Here is a 27,682-nt window from a genome sequence, read left to right on the forward strand (position 1 = left end):
TTCTGCTTCTGCTGTGTGCAGTTCACCTGAGTGAAATGATTTGAAAAGACCAATACCTTTAACAACCTCTCTAGCACCAAGTGCCCAAGCTCACTCCTGGTGCTCACACACAGAGATGGGAGTGGAAAGGCTGACTGCTAGTAGGTTTGGCAAATTGGAAGGTGGCAGGCCTGGGTGAGGATTGAGGTGTATCAGAGAGCCAGGAGCAATTAATAGCTAAGGGAAAATTGTGAGGGAACAGAACAGCTCTGTTTTGCTTCCTTTCAGTTTTTACCAAGGCCTCCTCTGGTTGCTGCTTAAAATTCTCTTCTGTGCTGCACTTAGAGTTTCCAAATGTAGGATTTTCAGATAGCTGGAAAAGGAGGCGAGGCGGGGCAATTACTTTAAAAATCATATGGACCTCATTAGATTTCAACATCTATTTACAAAAAGGACTTGTATTTCCACTTCCCTCCCCAATTGTGGCTAATTTAGTAAGACCTGTTTTCCTTGAATCCCCAGTGGTTAATTCCTCAGGATTTGTTTGAAGGACAAGTATTTCTTTCTTAAAGCTGTGTTAGGGTTTAGGATTTTTGTTGTTGTTGTTTAAATTTCTGAAGCACTCTAGGAACCCTTCCCTGGCCTTTGTTTTCTTGGAGGCAGAGGAAAAATGATCCCCTGATTTGCTTTTGGAATCCACAAAGCAACTTAGAGGTCCCAGGTGGATTTGGTGTTTGGAAAAGAGAACTTGGGGGACTAAGTCTGACCCTGAGCCCCCAGGTCAGTGTTCACATTTACAAAAGCAGACCCAGTATCCCCAATTGCTTTTCTCTTGAGGTTGGCTTAACTTTATTTATCTTCTGTCTTGGGTCACTGCCCCTGAGGTGCTTTAAAAGCAAAACCCAAAAGACCCAAAACAAAGAAAGCTGAACCAGATTCAAGGAAAAAGTGACCTGGGACTCTTGGGTACTCTTTTACAAAGACAGAAAGTCACTTCAAGAGTTCCATACAATGGTTTTAAGTCTCCCTGGATTCATTGTATAACTCGCACAAAGTGATCTCAACAGGTCTGAGACCCCAAGTTTCTTGGGTGTAGACTAGGAATGAAACTGTAGGATGGGAAACTGTCAGCAAGTTAAATGGGTTGACACAAATGGATTCTTCAGTGATTCTTAAGCGACTCAACTGTTTTGAGCATATAAACGGGACCACCCATCTAACTATTTCTTCCCTTAAGCTGATCTTTTTGTTTGCTAGACACACACAGGGAATGCTGAGGAAGTGAAACTTACAACTCACTTACAAATATTGGCATAAATCCACTTTATGCTATCAGATTAGTTATGAAGGGTAGTTTTGAATCCTTGGCAAAAAAAAAAGTTAGGATACTAATTTCAGATAATCTTATAAATCGTGATGACATAGAACGGAGGAGCATTATTTTGCTATTCATTTTTATATGATCCATACTTTGCTTACTTCCCAAAAGGATTTAAGGGGGAATTACTTTACTTGACTATTGGAACAAACCCATTTATAGACCTTCATACCAATTTCTCGTTATAATATGCCTGACTTTATCCTTTAATACGTAATTGTAAAATTGCTTCTGGATAATCTGGGGAGATTTTTGTTTTTTGTTCATGTTTGATCTACATCTGTGAACTTCAGATATATGTGTTAACTAATAAATTCACCTGTTGAGACCACGTCTTACTGTTTATTTATAACACTGAAAGAGATTTTGTATAATTTATAATAAAGGTATTATTTGTGTACTGCTGTCTGAAGGAAGCAAAACTTGAGATAGACAGCTGAAGTTTTCCATAATTTAGATTTTAATAGTAAGAACAAGAGCATATCCTGTGAAACCTGAACTATTGTGAGAGGCAGTCATCAGGGCAGTGACTGTAGATGTGGAGTGTGAAAGTGAGTGTCAGTGTTATACCTGGAGCAGCCCAGTACCCTCTTCCCTTCCTGCCGCACTTTGCCGTGCTATGTCCTTTTTAGGTCATCGTAGTCAAAGACTGGAGTCCCTGGGTGGTCCAAACGGTTAAGCTCTCAGCTACTAACCAAAAGATTGGTGGTTTGAACCCACCCAAAGGTAACACAAAAGAAAAGCTTGAAGATTGCTTCCAAAAGGTCACAACCATGAAAACCCTATGGAGCGCAGTTCTACTCTGCAACACATAGGGTCCCCATGAGTCAGAATTGACTTGACAGCAACTGGTTACTGGTTTAGTTAAAGACCAGGGATTGAACTGCCTGGTCAGAGTAGTCATGCCTATGGAAATCTGGTCACTCCATAAAATCTGGCTTGACATAGTGTAGGGTGGGACCCAGGAATAAAGTTCCAGTTTTGTGTTAAATCTTTTACTTTGAATAGTGAAAAAGAACCATGTAACTGTTAAGGACAAAGTACACTGGTATGCCCTTAAGAAATACTGGTGTCTCTCTTTTTTTTTTTTTTTTTCCTTTCTCTAGGAAGATCATTTAACTCAGTTAACATTAGACCTAATCCTTTATCATGAGGGCACCTATCCTCATCACCAATGCCCCAGTAAAAAGCCTGCGAGAGATGGAGGAAAGTCAATTGCTGGCAGTTTGCCTACAGGACAAAATTGACCTGTTTCAGAGAGGGATCTACAGTCCACTTAAGCCAAAGTAGTCTATAGTGTGGTCATTTTTTATACTCATGAGGCCTAAGAAAAACTTCCATGTAAATTTGGAATAGTGGTCTGGCATCATCAATGAATCAGTTATTTCCACTACGTAGTTATACTGTGTTGGATATACTCTTGAGTTTGCCTGAGTAGCTTTGTGAAGTTTGCTTCTTTTATTTATGCCAGCAAGCGTTATTATGCATTTCAAAAATCCTTACACACATGGAAACAAATCAGAATATGGGATCAGCATACTCACTGGCCCCTTCTTTCCTCTCTGCCCACATTCTTATATCCTTTGGGGCGTAGACACTGAAATGGTACTCAGGTATACAGCCACTTGATTCATGGGCTGAGAGAGTAATAAGCAAGTAATTACCAGCTCCTTCATAAATCAGTGGTTTCTGTATTATTCAATATTAAACTCATACTATAAATTTATAGGATTGTGTGAATAGATATTTTCCTTCTTTATAATTTCTTTGTTAGTATCAAAATGTTACTCGTTTCTCTGTTAACTATCTGCCTCCCTACCTATAATGTAAGCTCTTTGAGAAAAGGAACTGTCTCATTCATACTGTATCTCCGGTGCCTAACACAGTATCTTATCTAGCGTATTATGGGTGGTCAGTCAGTATTTGTTGAATGAGTAAATGAATCCTATCTAGATCTTTGGTTCTTTTATCCACTTTGGCAATGCGTTTCCACAGTGCATTACTGTGCCAAGTTTATGTAGATTTCCACAGATACCCACAAGTTAACTGTAGACATATCTGTCTCTATAAAGTATTAATGTAAATATGAAAGCATATAGATTTGTCTACATGTGGACGGGTAGGTTAGATTTTTGTGGTCCCTGTAATTTCTAGTGATATTTCCATATGAATAGCTGACCGTATATGAAAATTGTAAGCATAGTATTTCTTTGTAGAGAAAAGTCTGTTGTGGTGGAGAAGAACCAATTGTGTCTTCACAGTTGGAGTAGGTGTTAAGTTTTTAATCCATGAAGTAGACTCCTCCTTTCTAACCTGGGGTAGATCAGCCCAAGAGGGAAAGAGCCTCATTTTAAGGCCCATTTCTCTTCTGTATCCCAAAGGGTACATTGCTAATGCCTTTTGGGAATGAAGCAAGATTACAGCCAGTATATTAACTGGTTACTTTCCGCAAGCACACACATGTGTGCGAACACATACCTATACCTGAAAAAAAATCCCTTCAAAAGGAGGTGTTTGCTAACAACTATCTGAGAGGTGTTCATTATTGTGATTTATTTTAATATATAAATATATAAACTTTATTTCTAACTGTAGAGTTTAACGCATGACCATTGTGGAATATTAGGAAAATAAGGAAGAAAATGATAGTTATCCATAATCTCACCATATAAATACCAATCATTCTTAACATTTTCTCAAATTTTCTTCTTTGATGGATTTTTATGTAATTGAAGTAGCATCTTCCCAAGTTATGTAGAATTCTTGTAAACATTAAGTTTAATAGCCACAAAATATTTATCCTTTGGATATACCTCACTACTTAACCTGTCTCTTATTGAGAATTTAGGTTATTTTCAGTTTTTTCATAATACAAACAATTTTGAGGTTAATCGTTATGCATAAATTTTTTCTACATTTATTAATGTTTCCTGACGTTATATTCCTAGAAATGGAATTGATGAGTCTAAGGGAATGGCCATTTTTATAAGCTTTTAAAATACATATTGCAAACTCACATTCTAGAGAAGTTAACGTTCTGACCATCAGAGTGTATGAGAAAATAACTTCTCAAGGAGGAAAAAATGTACTTGTTGCCAAACAATAGGTGAAAATTACACCAAACATTCAATAAGGCACCCCTTTTTTCAGACAGTAAGTTCTTTAACATTGTTTCAGGGTAGTTTCTGAGCTAGTGTTGCAGCTTTTGGTATGGCTTAGAATGTTAATTTGTCCAAAAGAAAATAGCTAATTGTTCAGTTACTGTTTTCATTATAGAAAATTCTATAGAAGAATTATTTTCTTTTACAAGAAAGTCCGTACTAGCAGCTGTAAAGTGATTGGGGAAAGACTCAAACAAGTCCCTTACCTTCCTAAGGAAGAGCTAGTTTCATGTCACCTTTCTTTAGGTGGTTTTCATCACAACAGAAGTTTTATCCTTCTCAGAGTCAGTGGGTCAGCTCACATATCCTCTGAGTAGATGCAAATGCTTCCTTCACTTGAAAGCAAAACCAATAGACTCCTTAGTTATCAAGTGAGTTAAAACAAAAAGAATAATATAAAAACTGAAGGAAGGTAAGTAAAGCATTTAGCTTTCTGAACAATTCAAATGGGGATAGGAAGTTGGTTTTAAATGGCTTAAAGGGGATTAGGGTTTTAAAGTTGGATAAGGAGTTTGGTGCTTTGGTTTAGGCATGGCCTTGCTTTTAAAAGATTACTTCCATATTTGACAACAGTTCTAACTGGAGATTATAAAGCAAATAGTCAATTTTAAGACACCACAGAAAACAAGCGAGTTTCTTTTTGTTATTGTTTGTTTATATAAAATGGTCACCCAGCCTTCATTTTATAATACTACTGAGGATCTATCACCAGGGAGAATCCAGCAGGGGTGGTTTCATGCACTTAATTGAGATTATCTGAGCTTTTGGCTTAAGTTACTTTGGGAAAAGTCTAGGTGCAAATGACTTCTTTGAAAGGTAAACATACTTCTGAGAGAAAAGTTTCAATTTAAGTTCTTTAAAATTCTTCATACAGTTGGTAGCAACAAACCCTTATTAGCTAAATTTTGGTAGACTGAATAATGTATAAAGATAAGTCTAGACCTCAGTGCAAGTAATATAAGCTAAGCATTTTCATTATTTGAAATATGCAATCAAATATTTTTTAGACAGCCACCTCTGATAATTTTTAAAATTTCAAAAGTAAAAAGATAGTGTATATTTATTTGGTTGTAAAGTGTAGTGAATGAAGTTTTAAAAGTGAATTTCTTTATTCTGTTCCATCTAAAAAGCAGTTCATATTGAACTGGATCAAGAATAACATATACTTGATTTATGTATTAGCTGTGGGTCAATAATTAAAATTTGGTTTAACAGTTTCCTGCATCTTCCTCAGCTCCTTGACCTGTTTATGGTTTGGGATTGGTCTACTTATCTAGCTGATTATGGACAGCCAGCTTCTAAATACCTTCGGGTGAATCCAAACACAGCTCTTACTCTTTTGGAGAAGTAAGTATATTTTGAAAACTTTTTTGTATAGCATTGTAGCATTTTCTGATTCAATGACAAAATGAATAAGTAGAGATTTCCATCAAAAGATTAATGGCTAAATGGAGCTTAAAAGCTCAGACCATTTTAATGACCAAAAAATAAACCCCTTTCTTTCTTACCCTTCAGGGTTGGTGTGGTTTTACATGGGATTGCTGTTTATGTTGATATGAACAAAACATTTTTCCCACTGTATTCTGAATAGCAGGGTTAATTGGCTTAGAAATGTGTTTACAGGAGATATAAGTGAGAATTGGTGCTCCTAAATTTTTTTATAACACAGGAAAGAAGGTATTTTGTAAAATGTGGCCGGAAATTGGAATGTTTGCCACCAGTGCTATCTAAATCGTCCCATTATGGGCTTGCACTCTTTGCAGGTAGAGAAGTATGTGATTTGGGAAATAAAAAAATAGTAAAAACTAATGTAACAAGACATTGGCTAGTGCAACTTGTCCATCTAAAAACAACATGAATTTAGGTGTTACTTTTCTCTCATTTTGTGGCAGTTTTTCTCTTCACTCTATTATTTCATTTTAAGTATCGGTATTCAGTTTTTCATTTTTGAAGTAAAATTGTATATTATTTTCTCACATTTCAAAATATTTGTGGTATATTTATTTGATAGGACAAAAGGAACGGTTTAAAATAATTGTGAATTTATTTTTTACAATACCATGAAACACCAGAGGCAAAAAAAAAAAAAAAAAAATTACCGTCTTAAATTTTCTAATGCTATTTTTCCTTTCGCCTTGTCTTGCTGTGAATGTGATTTGCAGAGTCCATAGAGGGTATGTATTTTAGCATACTTTATGGAATGATATTAGAAAATAGTATGATATTAGAAAATTTACATATTTTAGATTTACGTACTAATACAAAAACACCACTTCATATAGAATGTTTTTAAAAGCTGCTAATTTTTGTACAGTTGCTGTAAGTTTTTTAGTACCTATTTTCTTTGAAATATATTTTCAAACATAGAATCAGTGTGGTATAACTCAGAGCATGCCAATACATATTACTTGTAACAGCATAGCTTTTAATTGCCGTTTACTAAACTTCTTTATTCACATGTTTTTAGGATGAAGGATACTAGCAAAAAGAACAATATATTTGCTCAATTCAGGAAGAATGATCGAGACAAACAAAAGTTGATAGAGACAGTTGTGAAACAGCTGAGAAGCTTGGTGAATGGTATGTCCCAGCACACATAGGCTTCACATCTCTTGCATTCTCTGATGCCAGATGCGTGACTCAACACTGATCACTAATAAGCACTGGTCGTGATACAGAGATTTGTTTGCAGAATTCAGAAATACAGTAGAGAAAAGATACTAAAGAAGGTTTGAACGAGAAGTAGTAATAAATATCATTTGTATGGATTTTTAAATAATTGAATACTATTTTATATATGTAAAATGTGACAGTTTTTTCACTTTTAGGGAATAAAGGCAAAACTAATACATAAGTCAGGTCAAAATTTGTATATGAAACTAATTGTAAATATATTAGAAAAACGTATGCCTCTATAAGTCTATAAGTTGGTTTTTGTTTTGTTTTTCTATTTAGACTTGAATGATTGTTTTTTCATCAGTGTCTGGCTTTGCAGTGCAATTGTGTCTGATAATGAGAGTGTTTGTGATTTGCTGACTTTTAGCTTTTATTTTCACCTCAGTGTGATTTAAGTAGCTAAAATTTCTTATTTCTCTGATTCTGTTGGGGAAAAACAGAAATCTTTAAAGCTCCCAGAAATCAAACTTGATTTGACTCAGTAGGAACCGACTTGGGTGGGTTAATTTAATCATTCTGAATATGAAGAAAAGGTGTTTGGATTTTCTAAAGATGCAGGGTTGTTTCTCTTCATCAGGGTTAATATTTCTAACCTTATTGTGTGTAGCTGACCCCACTCTAGGATTTCTTTGGTTTGGTTCAACTTAAAAGAGAGGACAGGGTTAACAGGCAAACCACTTCAGGTGCAGCCTGTGCTAAGGTAGGTATGTTTCTACAGAAGTTACCACAAGGGTCAGGTTACCTTCTTCACATAGCAGATCTCAGTACTGGATCCTCGGCGTGGCAACAAGGCGAGCCAAATGAACTCTGGAAAACCTAAAACAAGTGTACATTTTCATTTGTATAAGTTACCAGGGAACAAACTTAGTAATATAAATCTGGTCCTTATTTTTTCTTCATTGCACTTATGCTTACTCCCTTTGCATTTTCAGGATTTATGTCTATAAGAAACTTTTATTTGATTCTGTAAAATAAGTATAAAGAATTATATGTATATTCCTTGATTTTGTGATGAAATATTAAAAAGATTGAGCAAGTTGTTGAAAATGTGTTCCTATTGTGTCTATTCAGAGCTTCCCGATTTAAAACCACTGCTTCTGCTTCAGAAAAGGCAAATTACTGTTATTAAATTACTGAAATTAGTTACTGGAATGGGAGTGGCACCAAACCAAAGGAAACAGAGTTTGTTCTCTTGACCATCTCTTACCCTAAAGTATTTCACATTTTTAAAATATTACATGGAAAACCTGGTCATTCTTCAAAACCAAAAACCAAACCCATAATTCTTCAGGCACAATAAAATCTAGAGGTTAAGAGAGAAGTGGTGAACAGCTTGTTGTCTTCGAAGACTGTGGAATGTGGCTGTCTTTCGTGTGCCTTACCCAGCCATCCAGGGCACCAGGGATGCCTCCTGGCTTTGGCCAAGGAGTCCCCAAATTTGGAGAGACACCCCCTTTGTGCCGCCTGGAGCAGAGCACTGCAGGGCCTCAGCTGTGGTGGCCTGGAGGAATACCTTTTGCTCTTCACAATAGTTCAGGCACCCTGCCCTTCCCTCCGCCCCCCAGGTTGCGCCCTAGAGACAAGGATGCGCGGAGTCCTAGGGCTTTTGGATCCTTTGGATGGGACACACACACAAAAAAAACCTGAGATGCAATGGTGTAAGCTAAGGAGGGATCGCCGGGCGGATTCCTGAGAAGGAGGGAGGGAAGGAATGGTGAATTTGGTCACTGAGCCTGGAATTGGCACCCTGAGAATATCTGCTACTCGCGGGCATAGGACGTCTCTGGGAAGCTTTGAGCAGCAGTGAAACTAGTCTTTGAAGAATTCCCGAAGTGGTAGATCAGAGACCGACACGGGAAGGTGGGGGCGGGGGGCGGTTCGGAGAATCTGGGCATTACTCTGCACAGGCTCTCCTCGGTAGGTTCTCGTGATGCCACCGCAACGTCGACGATCGCAGTGCCTCTGAGAGAGAAACGGAGCAAAGGAGAGAAATTCCAGCCCTTTAACCTTGGGGCGGTGGAGGGAGGGCACCTCGGATCCCGGAGAGAGCCAGCAGCCACGGGTGGGCCAAGAGCCCTGCGGGCCGCGAGCCTGCGTCTGCCCAGCTCGCTCAGTTCACCCACCCGCTGGGCTACTGCGATGAGCCGGAAAGCTCTGGCGCGAAACTCCAGACCCCGCCCGGAGATCTGTGCTGGGCCCGGCCCGTCTCCACCCCCACCCCCGCCCCGCCAGGACGGCACTGCGGCTGCCACTCCCTATCCTGAGCCCCTTGGTTGACTACGCCGCTGCCCACCGCCTCCAATCATGACTGCAAGGAGTGCTTTAAATATGCATAGGCACGTCACGTTGGGTGAACTGGAATCAGTCCACAGGGAGGGAGCCAATATCTATATAAATGTGTCCAGGGTGGGCTGAGAAGGGTTAAACGACTGGAGAAGAGAGGAAGGCGGGGTGGGGGTCTGCAGCCCCGGTGGTTGCAGCCCAGGCTGGCAGCGCCCGTGAGTTGTTCCTCTTTTTGCCCTCTCTAGCTGCTGGTATCCGTAGAGTGCTGGCCGGGCTCGGGAAGGGGCATTTTTGAGTGTGGAAGCTTGGAGGAGGAGGAGGTGGGAGGTACCCACGGCTGACCGATTGACCGGCGTGAGAGGTCTCTAGGCAGCTGGCACCTCCCTGCAAGGGACTGGCATTTTGGCCTGGGAGCTGTCGAATTCTGCGACGTGTCCTGAGCTCACCGGCCTCTAGGAAGGCATCTTCTCAAAGAGGGCACAGTCACAGCACCTTCCACTGCCGGTCTGTTGATAGAGTCCTCCTTGTCGGAGATTGTGAATCTCAGACTTGGTCCCCAAACCCCAGGCTTTTTTCTGACCGAACAGGTGAGCACTGCGCACTACCAGCGCCCCAACTCATACTGTCTGCGCTCTAAGCGGCCTGGCACCGGTAAGCTCGCGATGTTCCCCTGGGGGCTGTGCTGTCTGTCGGTGCTTGGAGCGGCGGGCGCCGCTCTCCTGTGCGCTGGCCTGCTGCTCAGCCTGACCCAGCACCTCTGGACTCTCCGCTGGACGCTGAGCCGGGACCGGGCCTGCGCCCTGCCCCTGCCCAAGGGCTCCATGGGTTGGCCCTTCTTTGGCGAAACTCTGCACTGGTTAGTTCAGGTGAGCAGTCCCCTTTTCCCCGCACCCCAGTCTGGCCCCTTCTTCCCGAGCTCCCGCTGGACTCTCCTCCTTGATGCTCTCAGGGTTCTTAGCCAGTCCCTTCCAATCGCCCAGAGCTTCAGGGAGCTCAGCACAGCCCTCGCCTTTGCCCAGTTGCCCCCTGCCCCCTCGAGGGGGCTGCAAGACCGCGCATCACTGGGGTCCCCCCAGTGCAACTTAAACTCTTCCCGACACAACGCGAGAGTGAACAGAAAGGGTCTGAGAACTGTGTTGTCCTGTGTCCTGCAAGCATAGAATCAGGAACCAGGGGCGCGTCCCAGCTATGAGCCTTTGGGCACTCCAGGCCCCGTTCTGAGTCTTGGTTTCCTCATCTCACTAATGGCAATATAGAAGCATCTATATTTCCCATAGGGTAGTCGTGAGGTCCAGGAATCCTGTACTTGTGTTTTGTGAAGAGTAACGCGACAACCTGGGGCAGGGGGTTGTCGTAAAGGGGAAGTTGGGAGGCCTGGGCCAGATGTCCGGCGGAAGCCCCGCGGCCCCAGCCCGCCTCGCTCTGCCTCGCTCGCAGGGCTCGCGCTTCCACAGCTCCCGCCGGGAGCGCTATGGGACCGTGTTCAAGACACACCTGCTGGGCAGGCCGGTGATCCGCGTGAGTGGCGCCGAGAATGTGCGCACCATCCTACTAGGCGAGCACCGCCTGGTGCGCAGCCAGTGGCCGCAGAGCGCGCACATCTTGCTGGGGTCACACACACTACTCGGCGCGGTTGGCGAGCCGCACCGGAGGCGGCGCAAGGTGAGCGGAAGCCAGGGAAAGGGCCTTAGGGACGTCAGACCTGCGGTTCCCGGGTGGACCACGTTAGGGCCAGGTGTTAGGGTACACGAGCGGGTGACGTTGGGCCAGTCCCTTACCCTCTCGGGCTTCGGTTTATAAGACCAGGACTGGGACTAAACGGTCATTCCAGCTCTGACCTTTTGTGACTATGATGCCAGAAGCACTGGAAACTCGGATCTGGATAGCGGTCAGGGAAGCCTTCCTGGAGGAGGCAGCAGTTGGAGCCTGGATGGATGTGAGATGCTTTTTGTACGTCAGAGCAGAAAAAAAGGGAATAGCTGAGCAAGAACCAATGAGTTCAGGTCCCGGCTGCTTGAAGAGGAGGAAGGCACCGAAATTGGCTTTCTGGCTCCTCCTGGACGGTGGAGCTGAGGAGGCCGGACCACGGCTAGCGCTGAGCCGCCGCTCTCCCCACAGGTCCTGGCGCGAGTGTTCAGCCGCGCGGCGCTAGAGCGCTATGTGCCGCGCCTGCAGGGGGCGCTGCGGCGCGAGGTGCGCTCGTGGTGTGCGGCCCGCGAGCCTGTTGCGGTCTACCAGGCAGCCAAAGCGCTCACCTTCCGCATGGCTGCTTGTATCCTACTGGGGCTGCCTCTGGACGAGGCACAGTGCGCGGAGCTGGCCCGGACCTTCGAGCAGCTGGTAGAGAACCTCTTCTCGTTGCCCCTGGATGTGCCCTTCAGCGGCCTGCGCAAGGTACCCCCGCCCGGGTTCGAAGAGGCCGGAGTCGCGGCCCCAGACCTTCCCCTCAGGGCTCCGCGGCGCCCAAGGCCTCCCAGACACCCTTGGCGCCCCCCGCACCCCACCTCTGCTGGGGGCAGAAGCATGGTGCAGGGTGAGGAGGAGGCACAGTGTGGCGGTGGGCGCCGGAGGCAGCTTCTGCCCTGACTCATTGTGTGACCGGGGGTGGGCCCCACAACCTTGTCTGCGCTCCGCCTGCGGGTACGCGCTCCAGCCCCAGCAACCGCGGGCTTCCCGAGGTTGGGTCTCGGTCTCGGGCGCCCAGCCAGTGGTCCCTGCTCCTCCCCAGAGCGGCGCCTCGCGGCCGCGCCTCTCGCACCTCTTCGGAAGCAGCAGTGGCTGCTGAACCGGCGGGAGCGCGAGGGCCACACACACGCCCTTGGCCCAGCCCGGCGCCAGCACGGATCGGAGAGGGGTGGGTGCCGGCTCCCAGTCCACGGCCCCGGGCCCGCTAGTTTCCGATCAGAGAACCGCGGCCTGTTACACTTCAGAGACAGGCCCAGTGAGCAACCAGAAGGCCCCTTCTCGCCCCCCTTTTCTCCTGTTCTGGGGCTTCTCACTGTGCCTATTCCCAGGTTTTCAGTCACCTGGATAAAAAATAATAGATATGTATAAAGGGGCATGCTGTGAGCCTGAATCAACTCCACCGCAAAGTGTTTGATTTTATAAAGGGGCATGTTATGGGCAGTTCTATTCGTCCTATAGGGTCCGTATGAGTCAGGATCGACTTACCGCAATGGTTTTTTTGTTTTGTTTTTAAATGCTATGGACTGAGCATCTTGGGTACATGGTCTAATTCAATGCTCTCAGCCTGCAAAGTGTTATTATTCCCTCCCCCTCCCCTTTTATAAAGAAGAAAATGAGGCTCAGAGCGGTTAAATGACTTACCCCAAATCACCCTGGAAACCCTGGTGGCGTAGTGGTTAAGTGCTACAGCTGCTAACCAAAAGGTCGGCAGTTCGAATCCACCAGGCGCTCCTTGGAAACTCTACGGGGCAGTTCTACTCTGTCCTATAAGGTCGCTATGAGTCGGAATCGACTCGACGGCAGTGGGTTAGTGGGTTAAAAATCACCCAGCTAGTAGGGGTGCAGAAGCAGGATTTGAACCGAGCTTTTCTCTTGCTCCAAAACCCAAGTGCTCAACTACACTGCTTCTCAAACTGATCCAGTCATGCTTTTGCTTGTGTTTGCTCCCTGAACTTCTTGCCCGCACCGCATACTAAGTGCCAGGCAAAAAGCTAGGCTAGAAGACTGTTAACACCCGGACCTTGGCAGAGCCAGCACAGCCCTGGAAAGCTTTTTGGGTAGGTGCCCAAGCCTGGCCCCCTGAGCCTTCCTGCCCCACCTCCCTTCTCTTCCTGCCCATCAGGGCATCCGGGCTCGGGACCAGCTGCATCAGCACCTGGAGGAGGCCATTGCAGAGAAACTTCGTGAGGACAAAGCTGAGGAGCCAGGTGATGCCCTCGACCTTATTGTCCACAGTGCCAGGGAACTTGGCCATGAGCTCTCAGTGCAGGAACTGAAGGTAGGTGGTGGGAGGGAGGGCTCTCCTCCCTTTTCTTTGTTCCCAGCAGGTCTTTACACATATGCTGCTGCCCCAGAGCCACATCCTGTTTGGCCCCACTCCGAACCACAGGCACTCCTCAGGATGAGCAGAAAGAGGAGACCTGGGTTCCAGTCTTGGCTCAGCTACACCCATTAGCTGTGTGGCCTTGGCCAGTCTTTGCCTTTCTCTAGGACCCTGAGTAGAAGGGTTGAAGTAAGAATCCTAGCATTAGCCTCCTTACAGGTTCTGGCCACAAACACTCCCCTCGCCTTCTCTGCCATTCATGCAGCTCCCTCTGCTGTTTCATTGACTCTGAAGCCTCTTCACTTCTTCCCTCTCTAAACCCTAAGGGGCTCAGAGTCAAACTGCACATCCTCCTTGAAGCGCCCCCTTCCCCCCTAAATCAACACTCTTCTTCCATGAGCCACCTTGGCATCTGGTTTTTTAATGCCCATGACCTCTATCTGACTGTTTTGCCACTGCAAAATCTTCTGGAGAATTACGACTCCTCCATGTTGCAAATTGTTAACATGCTTAGCTGCTAACCAAAAGCTTCGTGGTTTGAGTCCACCCGGGGTACCTCAGAAGAAAGGCCTGGTGATTTACAGCCCAAAAATTAGCCTTTGAAAACCCCAGTGGAGCACAGTTCTACTCTGACACATGTAAGGTCCCCATAAGTTGGAATTGACTCAACAACAACTTTTGGTTCTCTAGACATAGAACACACGCAGGAAGAAAGGAGGGAAGCCTTTGAGTGGCCCTAGGACTTGCTCAAGAACCTGCAAAACAGTAGAGACATGGAAGGATGGGGAAAATTACATATGGGAAGACCTCAGCCCTGTAAGCAATTCCTAATTCTGGGCCTCATTTTCCCCTTTCCAACCAGCAGCTACTGAAAGAGTAGGGCTCAGCCTTAGTTTCTCCTCTGAGAATGGGGCTAATAATCTCTATCCTGACTCCTCAGTGTTGTAAAGTTGAGAGGAGTCAAGCGAGTTAGAAGGAGCAGGTGGATGGGACATCTGAGCTGTGAAGGGGACTGGTATCGAAAGGCATGGATGGTCCCTTTGCCTTGGCAGGGCTGAGAAGAGGGTAACCAGTGCCAACACCTTCCAGGTTCTCAGGAAGGGACCCAGTGATCGAGAATTTTCAGTTCTGGCCTCGATGTCAGTGGCAGGCTAAGGAGGCCATCGGGGCCCCAGGGTCTCCATCCTGACTCTCCATCTTGTCTGATACAGGGCGGGCACTTTTGGCCTCGAATTCATTCTACAAATTTTATTGTGTACCTATTTGGTGCCAGGCTCTGTGCTGGGGCTGGAGGATACAGCCGTGGGCAAAACCCTGCCCATGCCCTTTAGGTAATGAGTCCTGGTGGTGCAGTGGTTAAAGCACTTGGCTGCTAACGGAAAGGCTGGCGGTTCAAACCCACCAGCCCCGGCGTGGGAAGGATGTGGCAGCCTACTTCTGTAAAGATTCCAGCCTTGGAAACCCTCCTCTCTCCTGTAGGGGGCGCTATGAGTGGGAATCGACTCTCCAGCAATGGGTGGGTTGGGCCCTTGGTGCAAGGAGGAGAGGTACACATTCATCCTATGACCACATAATCACTGTAAAAACTCCGACCTGTGGGGGCTAGAAAGGAAGACACGGAGACCTGGGAGGACACAGGCAGGGAGTGAGGGCTGGAGTCTGGAGGATAAAAGCCACCAGGTCCCACCTCTGCCCTTCCTGAGCAGGGCTGGAGAGGAAGAGGCTTGGCCACTCACTGAGACCACTTCAGTCAGCCTGGAAACCTGAAGTCATGATGCGCTTTGGTGCGCGGCTGGCGCTGCTGCCGCTGCTGCCGCTGTCCATCCGTCCGTCTGCGGTCATTAACAGGACACCCAAGTGGTGTTGAAGGCAGCACCCTGAGGTGGTTAAGAGCACTGGGCACCGGAGGCCTGATTGCTGGGAATACCAGCTGTAGGAACCTTTGCATGAGACAACCTCTCCATGCCTCAGTGTCCGAACCTGTACAAAGAGGACAGTAATTGTGCCTCAGAGTTGAGATGAGATTTAAATAAGTGAATGTATTTAAAGCACTAAGAATAGTGCACAGAATAAGTTCCTAGCATTCTCTTTCGGAATCCTCCCAAGACAAGTGAATAGATCCTGTTTTTCCCATGTTGCCACATGTGACTTTCCCAAGTGGCAGACTTGGGATTCGGTCAACTCGCAGCCGCCACGGTAGCTAGTCCCGGCTCGCCCGCTTTTGCTCATTGGTAAATGTGGGGCCCTTTGCGCCCCAGCCATGGGGCCGTCGGTTCAGGGCCTCAGGTAACTCCGCTGACGGGGTCTGAGCGCCGCCCGGGCTATCTTGCAGGAGTCGGCTGTGGAGTTGCTCTTCGCCGCCTTCTTCACCACGGCCAGTGCGAGCACGTCCCTCGTCCTGCTGCTACTGCAGCACCCGACAGCCATCGCCAAGATCCGGCAGGAGCTTGCGGAGCAGGGGCTGGAGCGCGGGTGCGGCTGTGCGCCCGGGGCCGCTGGGGGCTGCGCAGGGCTCCGCCCCGACTGCGGCTGCGAGCCGGACCTCAGCCTTGCGGCTCTGGGCCGTCTGCGCTACATCGACTGCGTGGTCAAGGAGGTGCTGCGCCTCCTGCCGCCGGTGTCCGGGGGCTACCGCACAGCACTGCGCACCTTCGAGCTCGACGTAAGTGCGCCGCGCCCATCCCGCCGCCGGCCTCCAGCCACCTGCTGCCGGGCCGCGGTTGGGGCGAGCTGTGGGGTTAGGACGGCGAGGTCTCTCCCCTTCCTCTCTCAGAGCCTTGGCTTTCCCGCTAGTAGAGGGGGCCGAATCGAGCTCCATCTCCCAGGATCTCGGGTTGCGGGGCGTGAAACCTAGCGCTCGGTGAACCGTCAGGGTTAAGGACCCTTTTGGAGTGGCCGGGGTCATCAACAAAAGTTAGAACAAAAGCATACTTTTTTCCTGAGCAAACCCCGCCCCAGCCAGCCAGTCTACGTGAGGAACAAAGAGAGTCCCCCAGTATAGCCTGTACCCCACCCTCTGGCTCCCTCACAGGATCAAGAAACCGATCTCTGTTACCTGTCTAGGTCCCAGCACAGGCCGGATTCCAGGGAAGCGCAGCAATTAAAATATGGGATAGAATCTCTTAATGGTCCAATCAGATTGGCTGGGGCTGGACAAGGTTAAGGTCCATCTCTGTATGACCTTGGACGGTTTCCTTCCCACCTTGGGCCTCAGTTTACCCTCTGGAAAGAGGCTGTTTTAGTCCTTTCCGGCTCTGACACTCCAGGTGGGGCTGGGGCTGTGTCGCACGGCGGGTGCATCGGACAGTGGCGCCCTTTCGCTGCTGAACTGATGATGTTTGCCTGTAGTCCTGAGTCCAGAACACCGAGCTTGGTCGCTGGGAGGCTCTAGGCAGAGTGTGGGCACCTCCTTCCCTGACAATTTAAACAGCAAACATCCGTGGCACATTGCAGGGGCACCAAAGGGACCAGGATTCTGTCCTCAAGGAGCTGGAGGTGGAGAGAGGGCTGGCAGCTTCATCCCAAACTGTGCTGTAGGACACGGAAGACATTTTGAAAGCTGGCCTTTGAACTGGGGCAGGGAAGGGTTGGCATGGGAACAGTGCACCAGAGACAGGGAACAGCCCAGGCTAAAGTAGGAGGATCAGTGAGATGTCTAGAAGTGTCTCAAATGCTTTGTCTAGGAATTCAGACTTCATTCTGCAGGCACTAGTACGCCCAACAAGCCCTCAAGGAAACAGAGGGAGAAGAGCACAGACCATGCAGGGTGGGGGCTGGGGACAAGATCTTAGCCACCCCCACTTGACAGATGGGAAAACTGAGTCCAAAGAAGAGAGAGCACTACTTAGGTGATTCCAAAACGTTCGGTCCACCTGTTGAGAAACTCTGACTCGACACCCTGAAGCCAGTTGAGAGGAGGGTAACAGGATAGATAGGGGGTTAGAAACCAGGCCTGAAAGAAGAATGATTTTAAAAGCTGGGAGATGGAGAGGGACCATGAAAACTGCCTCCCAACATTTTAAGGACTCCTCAGGTTAATTCTCACCTTCTTAAAGTGTGGCTACCAGATCTGAACGTTAGTGACCAGCTAGCTAATAGGTGGGAAGGTCCCTGGGTGATGCAAACGTTTGCTCTAGGCTGCTAACCTAAAGGCTGGTAGTTTGAACCCACCCAGTCGCACCACGGAAGAAAGTCCTGGCAATTTACTCTTGTAAAGATTACAGCTAAGAAAACCCTGCGGAGCAGTTCTACCCTGTAACACGTGGAATAGCCATGAGTTGGAATCAGCTGGACACAACCGGTTTGGTTTTTTTGTTTAATGGGTGGGAAGGACTAGGAGGCAATTTTCAATTCAGTGCAAAGAAGAGCTTTGTAATTGAGCTGACCATAAAGGAATTGGGGTCCCTGTCATTTGCGTTGTTCCCGCCCAAGCAGGACTAGAACTTAGGTAGATGCAGACCAGAATTTAGGTCTCCTGAGCTAACGTCAGGAAACCCTGGTGGCGTAGTGGTTAAGTGGTACGGCTGCTAACCAAAAGGTCGGCAGTTCGAATCCACCAGGTCCTCCTTGGAAACTCTACGGGACAGTTCTACTCTGTCCTATAGGGTCGCTATGAGTTGGAATCGACTTGATGGCAACGAGTTGGAGTTGTTTCTTGTTGAGTTAATGTCATAAAAAAAAAACACGGGGACATAAATATTCATAGATCCCATTCGCTGAACATTAATATAGGTGCCAGACCCTTTATTCCAATCCCCACAACAACAGAGTCGGCTTTTTTGTCCTCATTTTATCAGTTAAGACGCTGAGGCGCAGAGATAACTGAGTATCTAGCCCGAGATCACACAGCTAACTACAGACAGAAGGAGCTGAGATTGGAACGCTAGGCGTCCTGCTGGCTTCCGGATCAGTAGCGCGTTCCTGCGGTTGTAGGAAGCCTGTTTGATGCACCTGGAGTGGAGGGTCGGTTCTGCCGGGTTCCCAAGTGCCTCCTGGTCAGGACGGTCTCCTCGCCTCCCCGCAGGGCTACCAGATCCCCAAGGGCTGGAGCGTGATGTATAGCATCCGGGACACGCACGAGACCGCCGCAGTGTACCGCAGCCCGCCCCAGGGCTTCGACCCGGAGCGCTTCGGTGTGGCGCGCGATGATGTGCGAGGAGCTGCGGGCCGCTTCCATTACATCCCATTCGGCGGCGGTGCGCGTAGCTGCCTCGGCCAGGAGCTGGCACAGGCGATGCTCCAGCTGCTCACTGTAGAGCTGGTGCGCACAGCGCGCTGGGAGCTGGCCACGCCCGCCTTCCCGGCTATGCAAACCGTGCCCATCCTGCACCCGGTGGACGGGCTGCAGCTCTTTTTCCACCCGCTCGCGCCTTCGGCGGCGCCGGATGGGCTACGTCTCTGACACGCAGCGCTGCGGTCTTGGCCAGTGGCTGCGGCGTACATGCAGGGCAGCCCACCTGCAGCTTCCCAGCGCTAGGTCCTGCGGCTACTCACTTGCTCACTGGTTCAACAAACGTTCACCAAATGCGTCTCTGTGCTGGACTCCGAAAGAGGCCGAGCGGGAGCAAGCTGTGAGCCACCGCCGCGGCGCGGGAGAAGCGCCGAGGCCGGTATGAAGGTGCCTCCTGCGCTCCGCGCCCTGAGGAAGGAAAAGCCAGGGGCCCAGCTCCTAAACCCTTCCCAGGGTAGCGAAGCAGAATGGAGGGAACAGATCTCAACTAGGAACTACCCGGGCCTCGCCTTCCGGAGCCAGTCCCGGGAGGGCGCATGGCTCGCGAGGGGCGGGGGGAGGGGAAGGATTGCGCCTAGCAGACAGTCCCAGAGACCCGGCGTAGGCGGCAGTATCTGGCAGCCCTTGCTGGTAGCCGGCACTCTGGGAGTGCGACCCTGGGCTGGGAGAGGGCGCCTAACGGAAGGCCCACAGGCAGCTGGTCTCCGGGTTCGTGCGCCCGGGCCTCTTCTGCTGGGCTCAGCGGAAACCCAGAACGACAGGAGCTTTCAGGGCTCTTAACAGCTCAACGCCACCGGATTCTGCTGGCGACTTCTTAAAAGAAAAACTCCTTCAAGAACGCGTTTAATCTTCCCGTTTATACAAGAGAGAATAGCAAGCCGAGAGGTGACTAAGACTGGTTGTTTTCATGGAGATTGAGACATAATCAGAGAGGTTTGGGATATTTGTACTAAAAATAGGAAGGCCAAGAAATAAGTTTCCTGGCAGCGGTTGAAGGAGGAGGCTAGAGGGTTAGCTGGGCAGCTACTCCCTGGGAAGGCACAAGGTGGAGGTTAGAGGAGACCCTGGGAAAGACTCGCCCCAGGGAATGCCCAGAGAGGACTGGGTCCTGACGCTGGGAGGTGAATTGTCTCCGCCGTAGCTGGCTACAGGGATCTCCTTTCTATTGCAGAGGATAAACTGAGGAGCAAGCGACGAAAAATGACTTGCCTGGGGAGCCAGCAACAGGCTCTGGCACCTGGACTCAGCAGCCAGTGGGCTCCTCTACCCCATAGTTTACCCCAGCCCCAGCCTCGGGACCAATGGCAGCCATGTAGACTGAGCTCTTTTATCCTTTCGTAGTGATCCTTGGCTTGGTTTAAGGGCTGTCTCTCAGCCTAACACTGAGGTTCCTTACAGTGTTTAAATCAAAGCCCAGAGTCTTTCCGCCATTCCCAGCAGCCCACTTGCAACCTGCCACCCATTTTCCGACAGGCCTAGGCGGCTGGACATGACGGGGTGAACCAGGAAAGTTGCCACTCAGGCCGGAGCTGACCCCTTAGTGAACCAGAAGGAAGCCGGTGCCCTCCTGACCTTATGCTTAAGGTGGATTCCGGGGCCAGAAGGAAGGGAGGACGCAGCAGGCGTGCACAGGGTCGGTGGCTCAAGAGCGCAGCGGGCCCTTCCGAGCTCAGCTGACATCGCGGTAACCCCCATCTAGGGCAATTCATCAACTACTGCCACCCACAGGCCGGCGCCAGTCCCTGAACTCGGCGGGCGCCAGAGGCAGCAAAGGTGGGCAGGACGATGGCCTGCCCTCAGGGCGCTCCTGAGGCCAAGGAGACGGCAGCGGGCCGGAGAAGCGCCAAGGAGTTTGAATGAGGCGGCTGGGATCTCCAGCCTCGGGCCTCCGGGTTGATTTTAATTTGGCGGATGCGAGGCTCTCAGAAGCCACGATAGTCGAGCTGGTTCCAGCAGACCTGGTTTACCGGCTCTGTCGTCTGGACTAACTATAATCCCCTGTAGGAGTGACTAATTTTCCACTGATACACCATGTTCAGTAGTAGCAAGAATAAATGAGCTCTGGTTTTAGGAGCTTTGGAATCGGCTGGGGTACGGCAGGCGTGGTTCCTGCCCTCCTGGACTTGACGTGCTGCTGGAAAAAAAAATTTTTTTTTGAAGGAGGTGACAAATAAAAGAGCAAACAACAGAGCAAGAATTTGTCAGGTGGTGATAGGTGCTGTAAAGACAATAAAACAGGCCAGGTAATAGTGCCTGGGAGCTGAGCTCCACTGGGTGGACAGGCAAGGCTTTTCTGAGGAGGTGACATTCAACTTTCTAAGGAACCAGCCAGGGCGGGCGTCCCAGAGGAGGGGCACCGCAAGCAGAGGGAAGAGCAGGTATAGAAACCCTGAGGCAGGAATGAGTGTGTTCCAGAGGTAGGAAGGTCAGGGAGGGGTGCTTCCCTGCTCTAGCTCCTTTGATTACTGTCTATCTCTGGGTCCTCAATCTTGCTCCCCAAGGAAAAAGAAACTCTTCCCCCAACCCTTAGAAACAGGGAGACTGTTTTGTAAACTTTTGGGGAACATTTCGTTTTCCAATGAACCAAACCTCCCTCCCAACCACCACCACACAAGAAAGCTCGGAGAACTTCCTAGATCAAAGCTCTTATTGGGCTGGTAATTTATTGACACCCTCCTCCCCTTCAAAATGTTCTTTAATGATTTCTTTCACTCATTACCGTTTAATCCTTTCCTGCCGGACGCCCCGGCGAGTCTGGATGGGCAGATAATTTTTTTTCCCCTGTGGCTATTTCCAGAGAGCAGGCCCGGCTCATCTTGTGACCCGGCGCACGCTGAACTTGGCGAGGTGGCCTCGCAGAGTTCACTCGGATGTCACGGTCCGGTCTGCAGGGGTCACAGGCGGGTCAGGCCGGAGGATTGGGAATGGGCCCCAGGTCACGCCTCTGCTCACCAGCTTTGCTCACTGGTCAGAGGCACTGTCCAGAAAGAGGCGGGCCCGGGATTTCTGAGAATAACCTCTGGTGCTACTCGCCCCAGTTGCTGCCGGTGCCCAGAGGTTGGCTCGCACTGTTTACAGTCACCAAATAATTAGGCGAAATGACAGTGGGAGAGACCCCCTCTCCAGAGCCTCCGAAACACACCCTAGTGACTACCGCCCGGACTTTGCGAGTCCCTATAATCTCCGCGGACATTTTCCGACCCCGCTGAGTTTCGAGACACCGCGAGAGGGCCAGGTCTTTAACAGCTCTTGGGGTCAAAGAGCTTCCTATCGCCAAGGACGCTTTCCAAGGCGTGTGGAGTGCTCCTGAGAGAGCTGGTGTTCAATTTTAAACAAACGTACACAATTCTGTTTTGTTTTCGGCGGTGCTGGTGCGTTCGGCGTCCTAACCAAGGGAGCGTGTGGCCCTGACTGGACCAAAGAGGTGTGGCACCGCCAAGTGGGGAGCAGGGAGCGCATGTGCGCTCCCCGCAGTGCTGAGGCTCCAGGCATTGGCTGTAGCTGCAGCTTGTAGTTGGGCAAAGGCCAGGAGACCCACATCCGAGTGCGGATTCCCCCAAACCTCCCATTAGCTGCCAGCAAAGGTGTGGATTGAGGGCCGAGCACTCCTCCCACCTGGGTGGGGGCAGTGGCTTTGAGCTGGGTCTGAGCTGCAAGAGCAGAGGAAGGCTCCAGTGTGTCTGCATCTAGGAGGTCCTGGTAACAAAGCCTAGGGTGCCTGGAACCGGAGGAATATTTGCAACCAGAGGCCCCTTCGGGGAATTCACAACTACCCCAAAGTGTAGGCAGACCGGGAATAGTCGCTCCCATGTTAAAGAGGAGGAAGCAGGCACAAGGATATTTGATGACTTGCCCAAGGTCACTCAAGTAGAGACAGAGCGGGGACTGGGAGCTTTCCTTCCTCTATCTCCTGCCAGGGCTAAGGACCCTCTATCTGGCTGCCTACTATCTAGGGCCAGGGCCCTCGGAATCCAGCCGAGCCTGGAGGTAATTAAGAAGCAGGGGACGAATTGTCCCTGCTGTGCCCCACTGGGACGTCAGAGTTGGGGGTCAGAGTTGCACCTGGAGTCCCGAGGGACCCGGAGGTTCTCTTGTACCCTAAGTAGGACCTTCCAAGACTTCTTGGGTGCGGGCCCTCTTGCGGGAGCTGGGGAGCTGGGATTCACCATCCGCGGGTCATGCCTAACTCCCCACGAGTCCCGCTTGGGCCCCCGCCTTGGGCTCTTCTGCGGGATCTTCGGAAGAGTCGGGAGCCCTGCTTTTTGCTCTGCGTTCTGGACCTCAATTTCCCCACCTATGGGGCGAAGCACTTGGACAATCCTAGAACGCACTTCCCCAGCAGGTGGAAGGGAGCCCATCCGGCGCCTGTAAATGCAAAGCCGGTGAAGACTGCCCTGGACTGGGACGGCTCGTTTAACCGGGCGGGAGGGATTCCAAGGAGACTGCCTGGGAAGGCTAGGGCTTAGAGTTCCTGCTCCCCTAGGCGGCAGGGCGGTCTAGGAGCTCCACACACCTTGAATGGGGGAGGCGGGCAGCTCGTAGGCCAGCACCCTAGGAGGTGCGTTCCGAGCAAAGCCGCCGCGCCGCCGCCTCTGCATGGGCGCGGAACAAACGGTTAAAGATTTTGGGCAGCGCCTCGCGGGGGGAGGAGCCAGGGGCCCAATCCGCAATTAAGGATGAACTTTGGGTGAACTAATTTGTCTGACCAAGGTAACGTGGGCAGCAACCTGGGCCGCCTATAAAGCGGGCGCGCGGCAGGTTTGGGAGAGCTTGCTTCAGCGGCAGGTGGCGCGGGAGGTCGCGGCGAGCGATGGGACTCCCCGCGCTGCTGGCTAGCGCGCTCTGCACCTTCGTGCTACCGCTGCTGCTCTTCCTGGCAGCGATCAAACTTTGGGACCTGTACTGCGTGAGCACCCGCGACCGCAGCTGCTCCCTCCCTTTGCCCCCAGGGACTATGGGTTTCCCTTTCTTTGGGGAAACACTGCAGATGGTGCTGCAGGTAAGGGAGCTTGGGGAGAGTCAGGACACTTCCCCGGAGCCCGGCTCTGCTCCGGGCTTCCCCTGAAGCCTGGGTAGGCGCCTCTGGGAAGGAGGGTGCTGCCGCTAGGAGCAAGGTTAGCCCGAGATGCGGCGCTCCCCGGCGCCCCCTCACGCCCATCTCTCTCTCCGCCTTCTCGCAGAGGAGGAAGTTCCTGCAGATGAAGCGCAGGAAATACGGCTTCATCTACAAGACTCATCTGTTCGGGCGGCCCACGGTGCGAGTGATGGGCGCGGACAACGTGCGGCGCATTTTGCTCGGGGAGCATCGGCTGGTGTCGGTTCACTGGCCGGCGTCGGTGCGCACCATCCTGGGCTCCGGATGCCTCTCCAACCTTCACGACTCCTCACACAAGCAGCGCAAAAAGGTGAGGGCAGGAACGGTGGCCACCTGGACGCGGAGGGAGCCCCTATTCGCTGGAGAGTTTCATACGGGAAGATGCTGGGCGAGCGCTTGCAACGTGAAGCGTCTCCTAGAACCCTGCCCAAGCCCCATTTTAGCTTTCTCATCGGGGACTCGCCTTGGGTCTGGTAGGGCTGGGGGTGTCTGGAGAGGGGCGGAAGGGGCTCTTCTCTTTTTTCTTTTTTTTAACGCTTTCCCGTTCTCGGGGCTCAGGTAATTATGCGGGCTTTCAGCCGCGAGGCGCTACAGTGCTACGTGCCAGTGATCACCGAAGAAGTTGGCAATTGCCTTGAACATTGGCTGAGCTGTGGTGAGCGTGGCCTCCTGGTCTACCCCGAGGTGAAGCGCCTTATGTTTCGCATCGCCATGCGCATCCTCCTAGGCTGTGAGCCTCGGCTGTCAGGCGGCGGAGACGCAGAGGAGCAACTGGTGGAGGCCTTTGAGGAGATGACCCGCAACCTCTTCTCGTTGCCCATCGACGTGCCCTTTAGCGGGCTGTACCGGGTAAGGGCTGCACGTTCAGTGCGGAACTAGGGACGCAGCGGTGCGGGGCACTAGAGCCGGGCGTCTGCTCACCACCGCGCGCTCTCTGTACTTAGGGTATGAAGGCGCGGAACCTCATCCATGCGCGCATCGAGGAAAACATCCGCTCCAAGATCTGCCGACTGCGAGCGGTCGAGGCTGGTAGGGGCTGCAAAGACGCGCTGCAGCTGTTGATCGAACACTCTTGGGAGAGGGGAGAGCGGCTGGACATGCAGGTGAGTGTTGGCTTCCGGAGCGGCACCGCATACTTTGACCCCCTGGCTCTCCAAGGATGGTTCTCGGGGTACTGGAGACGTCTACATGGGGCCCTGCTTCCCGCAGTGGGCAGTCTGCATAGACTCCGGCGATGGGACCCTGAAGGTTGAGAGACCAGGGTCAGGAGAGCTGCAGAAGAGGCTATAGAGGAACGAGAAGGGGTCCCCTCGCCCCCCCAGGTTTTCAAGGGCAACGGTAGAATTTGCCAAGTGTAAATTTTGCTAAATTCTACCAGTTAAGAAATTGGTCTTTCGGGTATTAAAGATAACGCTTTTCTTGACTTTCTCTGTCAGCAAAACTTTTAGCCCTTCTTGTCTTCCTTCTAGAACGCTCATTCCGGTTCTGAGTAATTGCTGTGTAAAACTGCAGGCAAACATATCCTTTCTGTAAAAGCGTTCATCTTAATTCCATTCTTAGGCACTAAAACAATCTTCAACCGAACTCCTTTTTGGAGGGCATGAAACCACTGCCAGTGCCGCCACGTCTCTGATCACTTACCTGGGACTCTACCCCCATGTTCTCCAGAAAGTGCGAGAGGAACTTAAGAGTAAGGTAAGGGGACTCTGGGAGCGTCCTATTAGCTTAGGAAATTCAGTTGCTTCCTCGCCTACTTCCAAATACTAAGCAAGTGTGCTGGGTTCGCTGAGTATTTTGAAAGTGCAGAGCCAAGGGGTGGGTGGGCCGGTGGGAAAGAGAATTGGCTTTGTGAATCAGAGGATAGGAATCTTGAGCTGTGATCCCACCGCCTTGGATTTCCCCCTTTCCCATTTTGCAGAACCTTGGAGATTTCAGATAGTTTCCATTTTCTGGGATTTGTGTATTCAATGACATGAACAGGGAACTCGGATCAGTATGGGTGGTGGAGATGGGGGAGAGGCTTGTCGATTCTAACTGGCCAGCAGCATTCCTCTGGAATAGTAAATAGATAATGGATTTGGGCAGAGGGGTAGAGGCCAATGGTCACTGGCTGTTCACTGTTCCCCCTCATGCTTTCCCTTTTGGGTTTCCTGGCCACTTATGCTCTGTTTAGTCTGCTGGGCTGATTTCATTGGAGCACAGAATCACCTTTCACCCCTGAATGACTGTTTTGATAGGGTTTACTTTGCAAGAGCAATCAAGACAACAAGTTGGACATGGAAATTTTGGAACAGCTTAAATACATTGGGTGTGTGATTAAGGAGACCCTTCGACTGAATCCGCCAGTTCCAGGAGGGTTTCGGGTTGCTCTTAAGACTTTTGAATTGAATGTAAGTTGAAAGTTTCTCTCTCTCCTCCCCTCTTCTGTTATGGCTTTAACCCTCCCCTTGCTTCTCTGTGCATTGGCTTAAATCCCTTATGCTTTTGATAACATTGTCTTAGGCCACGTGGGCACATGTTTCAGCCAGTTGAAGGTCTCACTGTCTCTTTTTACTCATAATTCACTAAAGGTCATCAGTGATAGCTTTTTTGTTGTTGAAAGTTAAATTCCAGTTTGTCAGCTCACGGGACTTCATAATCTTTTGCAGGGATACCAGATTCCCAAGGGCTGGAATGTTATCTATAGCATCTGTGATACTCACGATGTGGCAGACATCTTCACCAACAAGGAGGAATTTAATCCTGACCGATTTATGCCGCCTCACCCAGAAGATGCATCCAGGTTCAGCTTCATTCCATTCGGAGGAGGCCTTAGGAGCTGTGTAGGCAAAGAATTTGCAAAAATTCTTCTCAAAATATTTACAGTGGAGCTGGCCAGGCATTGTGACTGGCGGCTTCTAAATGGACCGCCTACAATGAAAACGAGTCCCACCGTGTACCCTGTGGACAATCTCCCTGCAAGATTCACCCGTTTCCAGGGTGAAATCTGATCCGCGTGAATGCCCAAACCTCAGACTTATTGGAAGTGTACCTATGAGTTTTTATGTAGTGTTGTCTGCTGAGTTTATTGTATTTAATTCCTAAACATATATTATAATATTTATGTGTCTCTACTATAGTACTACAGTCTTCGAATATTAAAATAATGAATTCATATAATTTCCAAATAAAGTAAATTTCTAAGGCGCTTTTCGTGCCTTTAAAATTCCTTTCAGGGAAAATGTATCAGCTTAATATTTGTCCTTAGTGTATTAACCAGGTTTCTAAATGTCTACATGGGTTTATTTGTCTTCGGTGCCTATCTATTTTCAAAGGTAACTTTATAAATTTTTCTGTGATTTAGAATCCCGATTTGGAGAAAAATCTATCAAAAAGCTAATTACATATGTATTTTTGATTGTTCTCCTTTAGGGAAAGATGAATCTGAAAAGGTACCACTCTGAGAACTATTGTTTTCTAATATAATACTCCAGCCCACCCACCACTTAATAGATACAATAAATCCATGTGGTTGGGTAGTGCCAGAGCTGTTTTCCAATGTTAACTGGTTTTAGGTCAGATAAAGCCAGTCACTGCAATTACGGGCAGTTATTGATGAAAACGAGGTAAAAAAATATCATCAGTGTGTCACCTTTACTTTGAGGTTGCAGATAAAAACAGTATTGGGAAAGACCCCTCTCTGGTTCAGATAAGCCAATCCAGGTTTCTTTATTCAAAATAAGACAGGAAGAGTAGATTTAGCAAACTGATAGATAAAGTTTTTATCTGTCCCAGGCAATAGGGTGTTAGCCTGACTTGACTGATAAAATGGCCCAGTCATGACCCTGTGAACCTTGGCTAACCTCCGTGAAAGCGCAGTTTTGTCACAATT

At 49.4% G+C, this 27,682-nt stretch overlaps 3 protein-coding genes across 3 annotated transcripts in view; all 3 read left to right on the forward strand.

Annotated features, from left to right (window-relative positions):
- The window catches only part of EXOC6 (exocyst complex component 6), a 217,991-nt gene extending 209,787 nt beyond the window's left edge, over positions 1–8,204 (forward strand). The window contains exons 21-22 of the mRNA XM_049856026.1: positions 5,753–5,865; positions 6,986–8,204. Of these exons, the coding sequence (XP_049711983.1) occupies positions 5,753–5,865; positions 6,986–7,118 (246 nt within the window). The 3' untranslated portion in view covers positions 7,119–8,204. The remainder of the gene's footprint in view (positions 1–5,752; positions 5,866–6,985) is intronic.
- A 1,935-nt stretch (positions 8,205–10,139) lies between these two features.
- Positions 10,140–18,887, forward strand: LOC126059850 (cytochrome P450 26C1). The gene is made up of 6 exons (XM_049855852.1): positions 10,140–10,343; positions 10,915–11,139; positions 11,596–11,871; positions 13,286–13,441; positions 15,819–16,148; positions 18,510–18,887. The coding sequence occupies exons 1-6, from the start codon at positions 10,140–10,142 to the stop codon at positions 18,885–18,887; spliced, it is 1,569 nt and encodes a 522-aa protein (XP_049711809.1).
- A 4,639-nt stretch (positions 18,888–23,526) lies between these two features.
- LOC126059707 (cytochrome P450 26A1) lies at positions 23,527–26,801 on the forward strand. The gene is made up of 7 exons (XM_049855608.1): positions 23,527–23,715; positions 23,897–24,121; positions 24,370–24,660; positions 24,756–24,914; positions 25,372–25,506; positions 26,049–26,201; positions 26,460–26,801. Exons 1-7 carry the CDS (start codon positions 23,527–23,529, stop codon positions 26,799–26,801), a joined length of 1,494 nt encoding a protein of 497 aa, XP_049711565.1.
- Positions 26,802–27,682: the final 881 nt, after the last annotated feature.

Source organism: Elephas maximus, chromosome 16 (genome assembly GCF_024166365.1).
Source record: "Elephas maximus indicus isolate mEleMax1 chromosome 16, mEleMax1 primary haplotype, whole genome shotgun sequence".
NCBI classification, from domain to species: Eukaryota; Metazoa; Chordata; class Mammalia; order Proboscidea; family Elephantidae; genus Elephas; species Elephas maximus.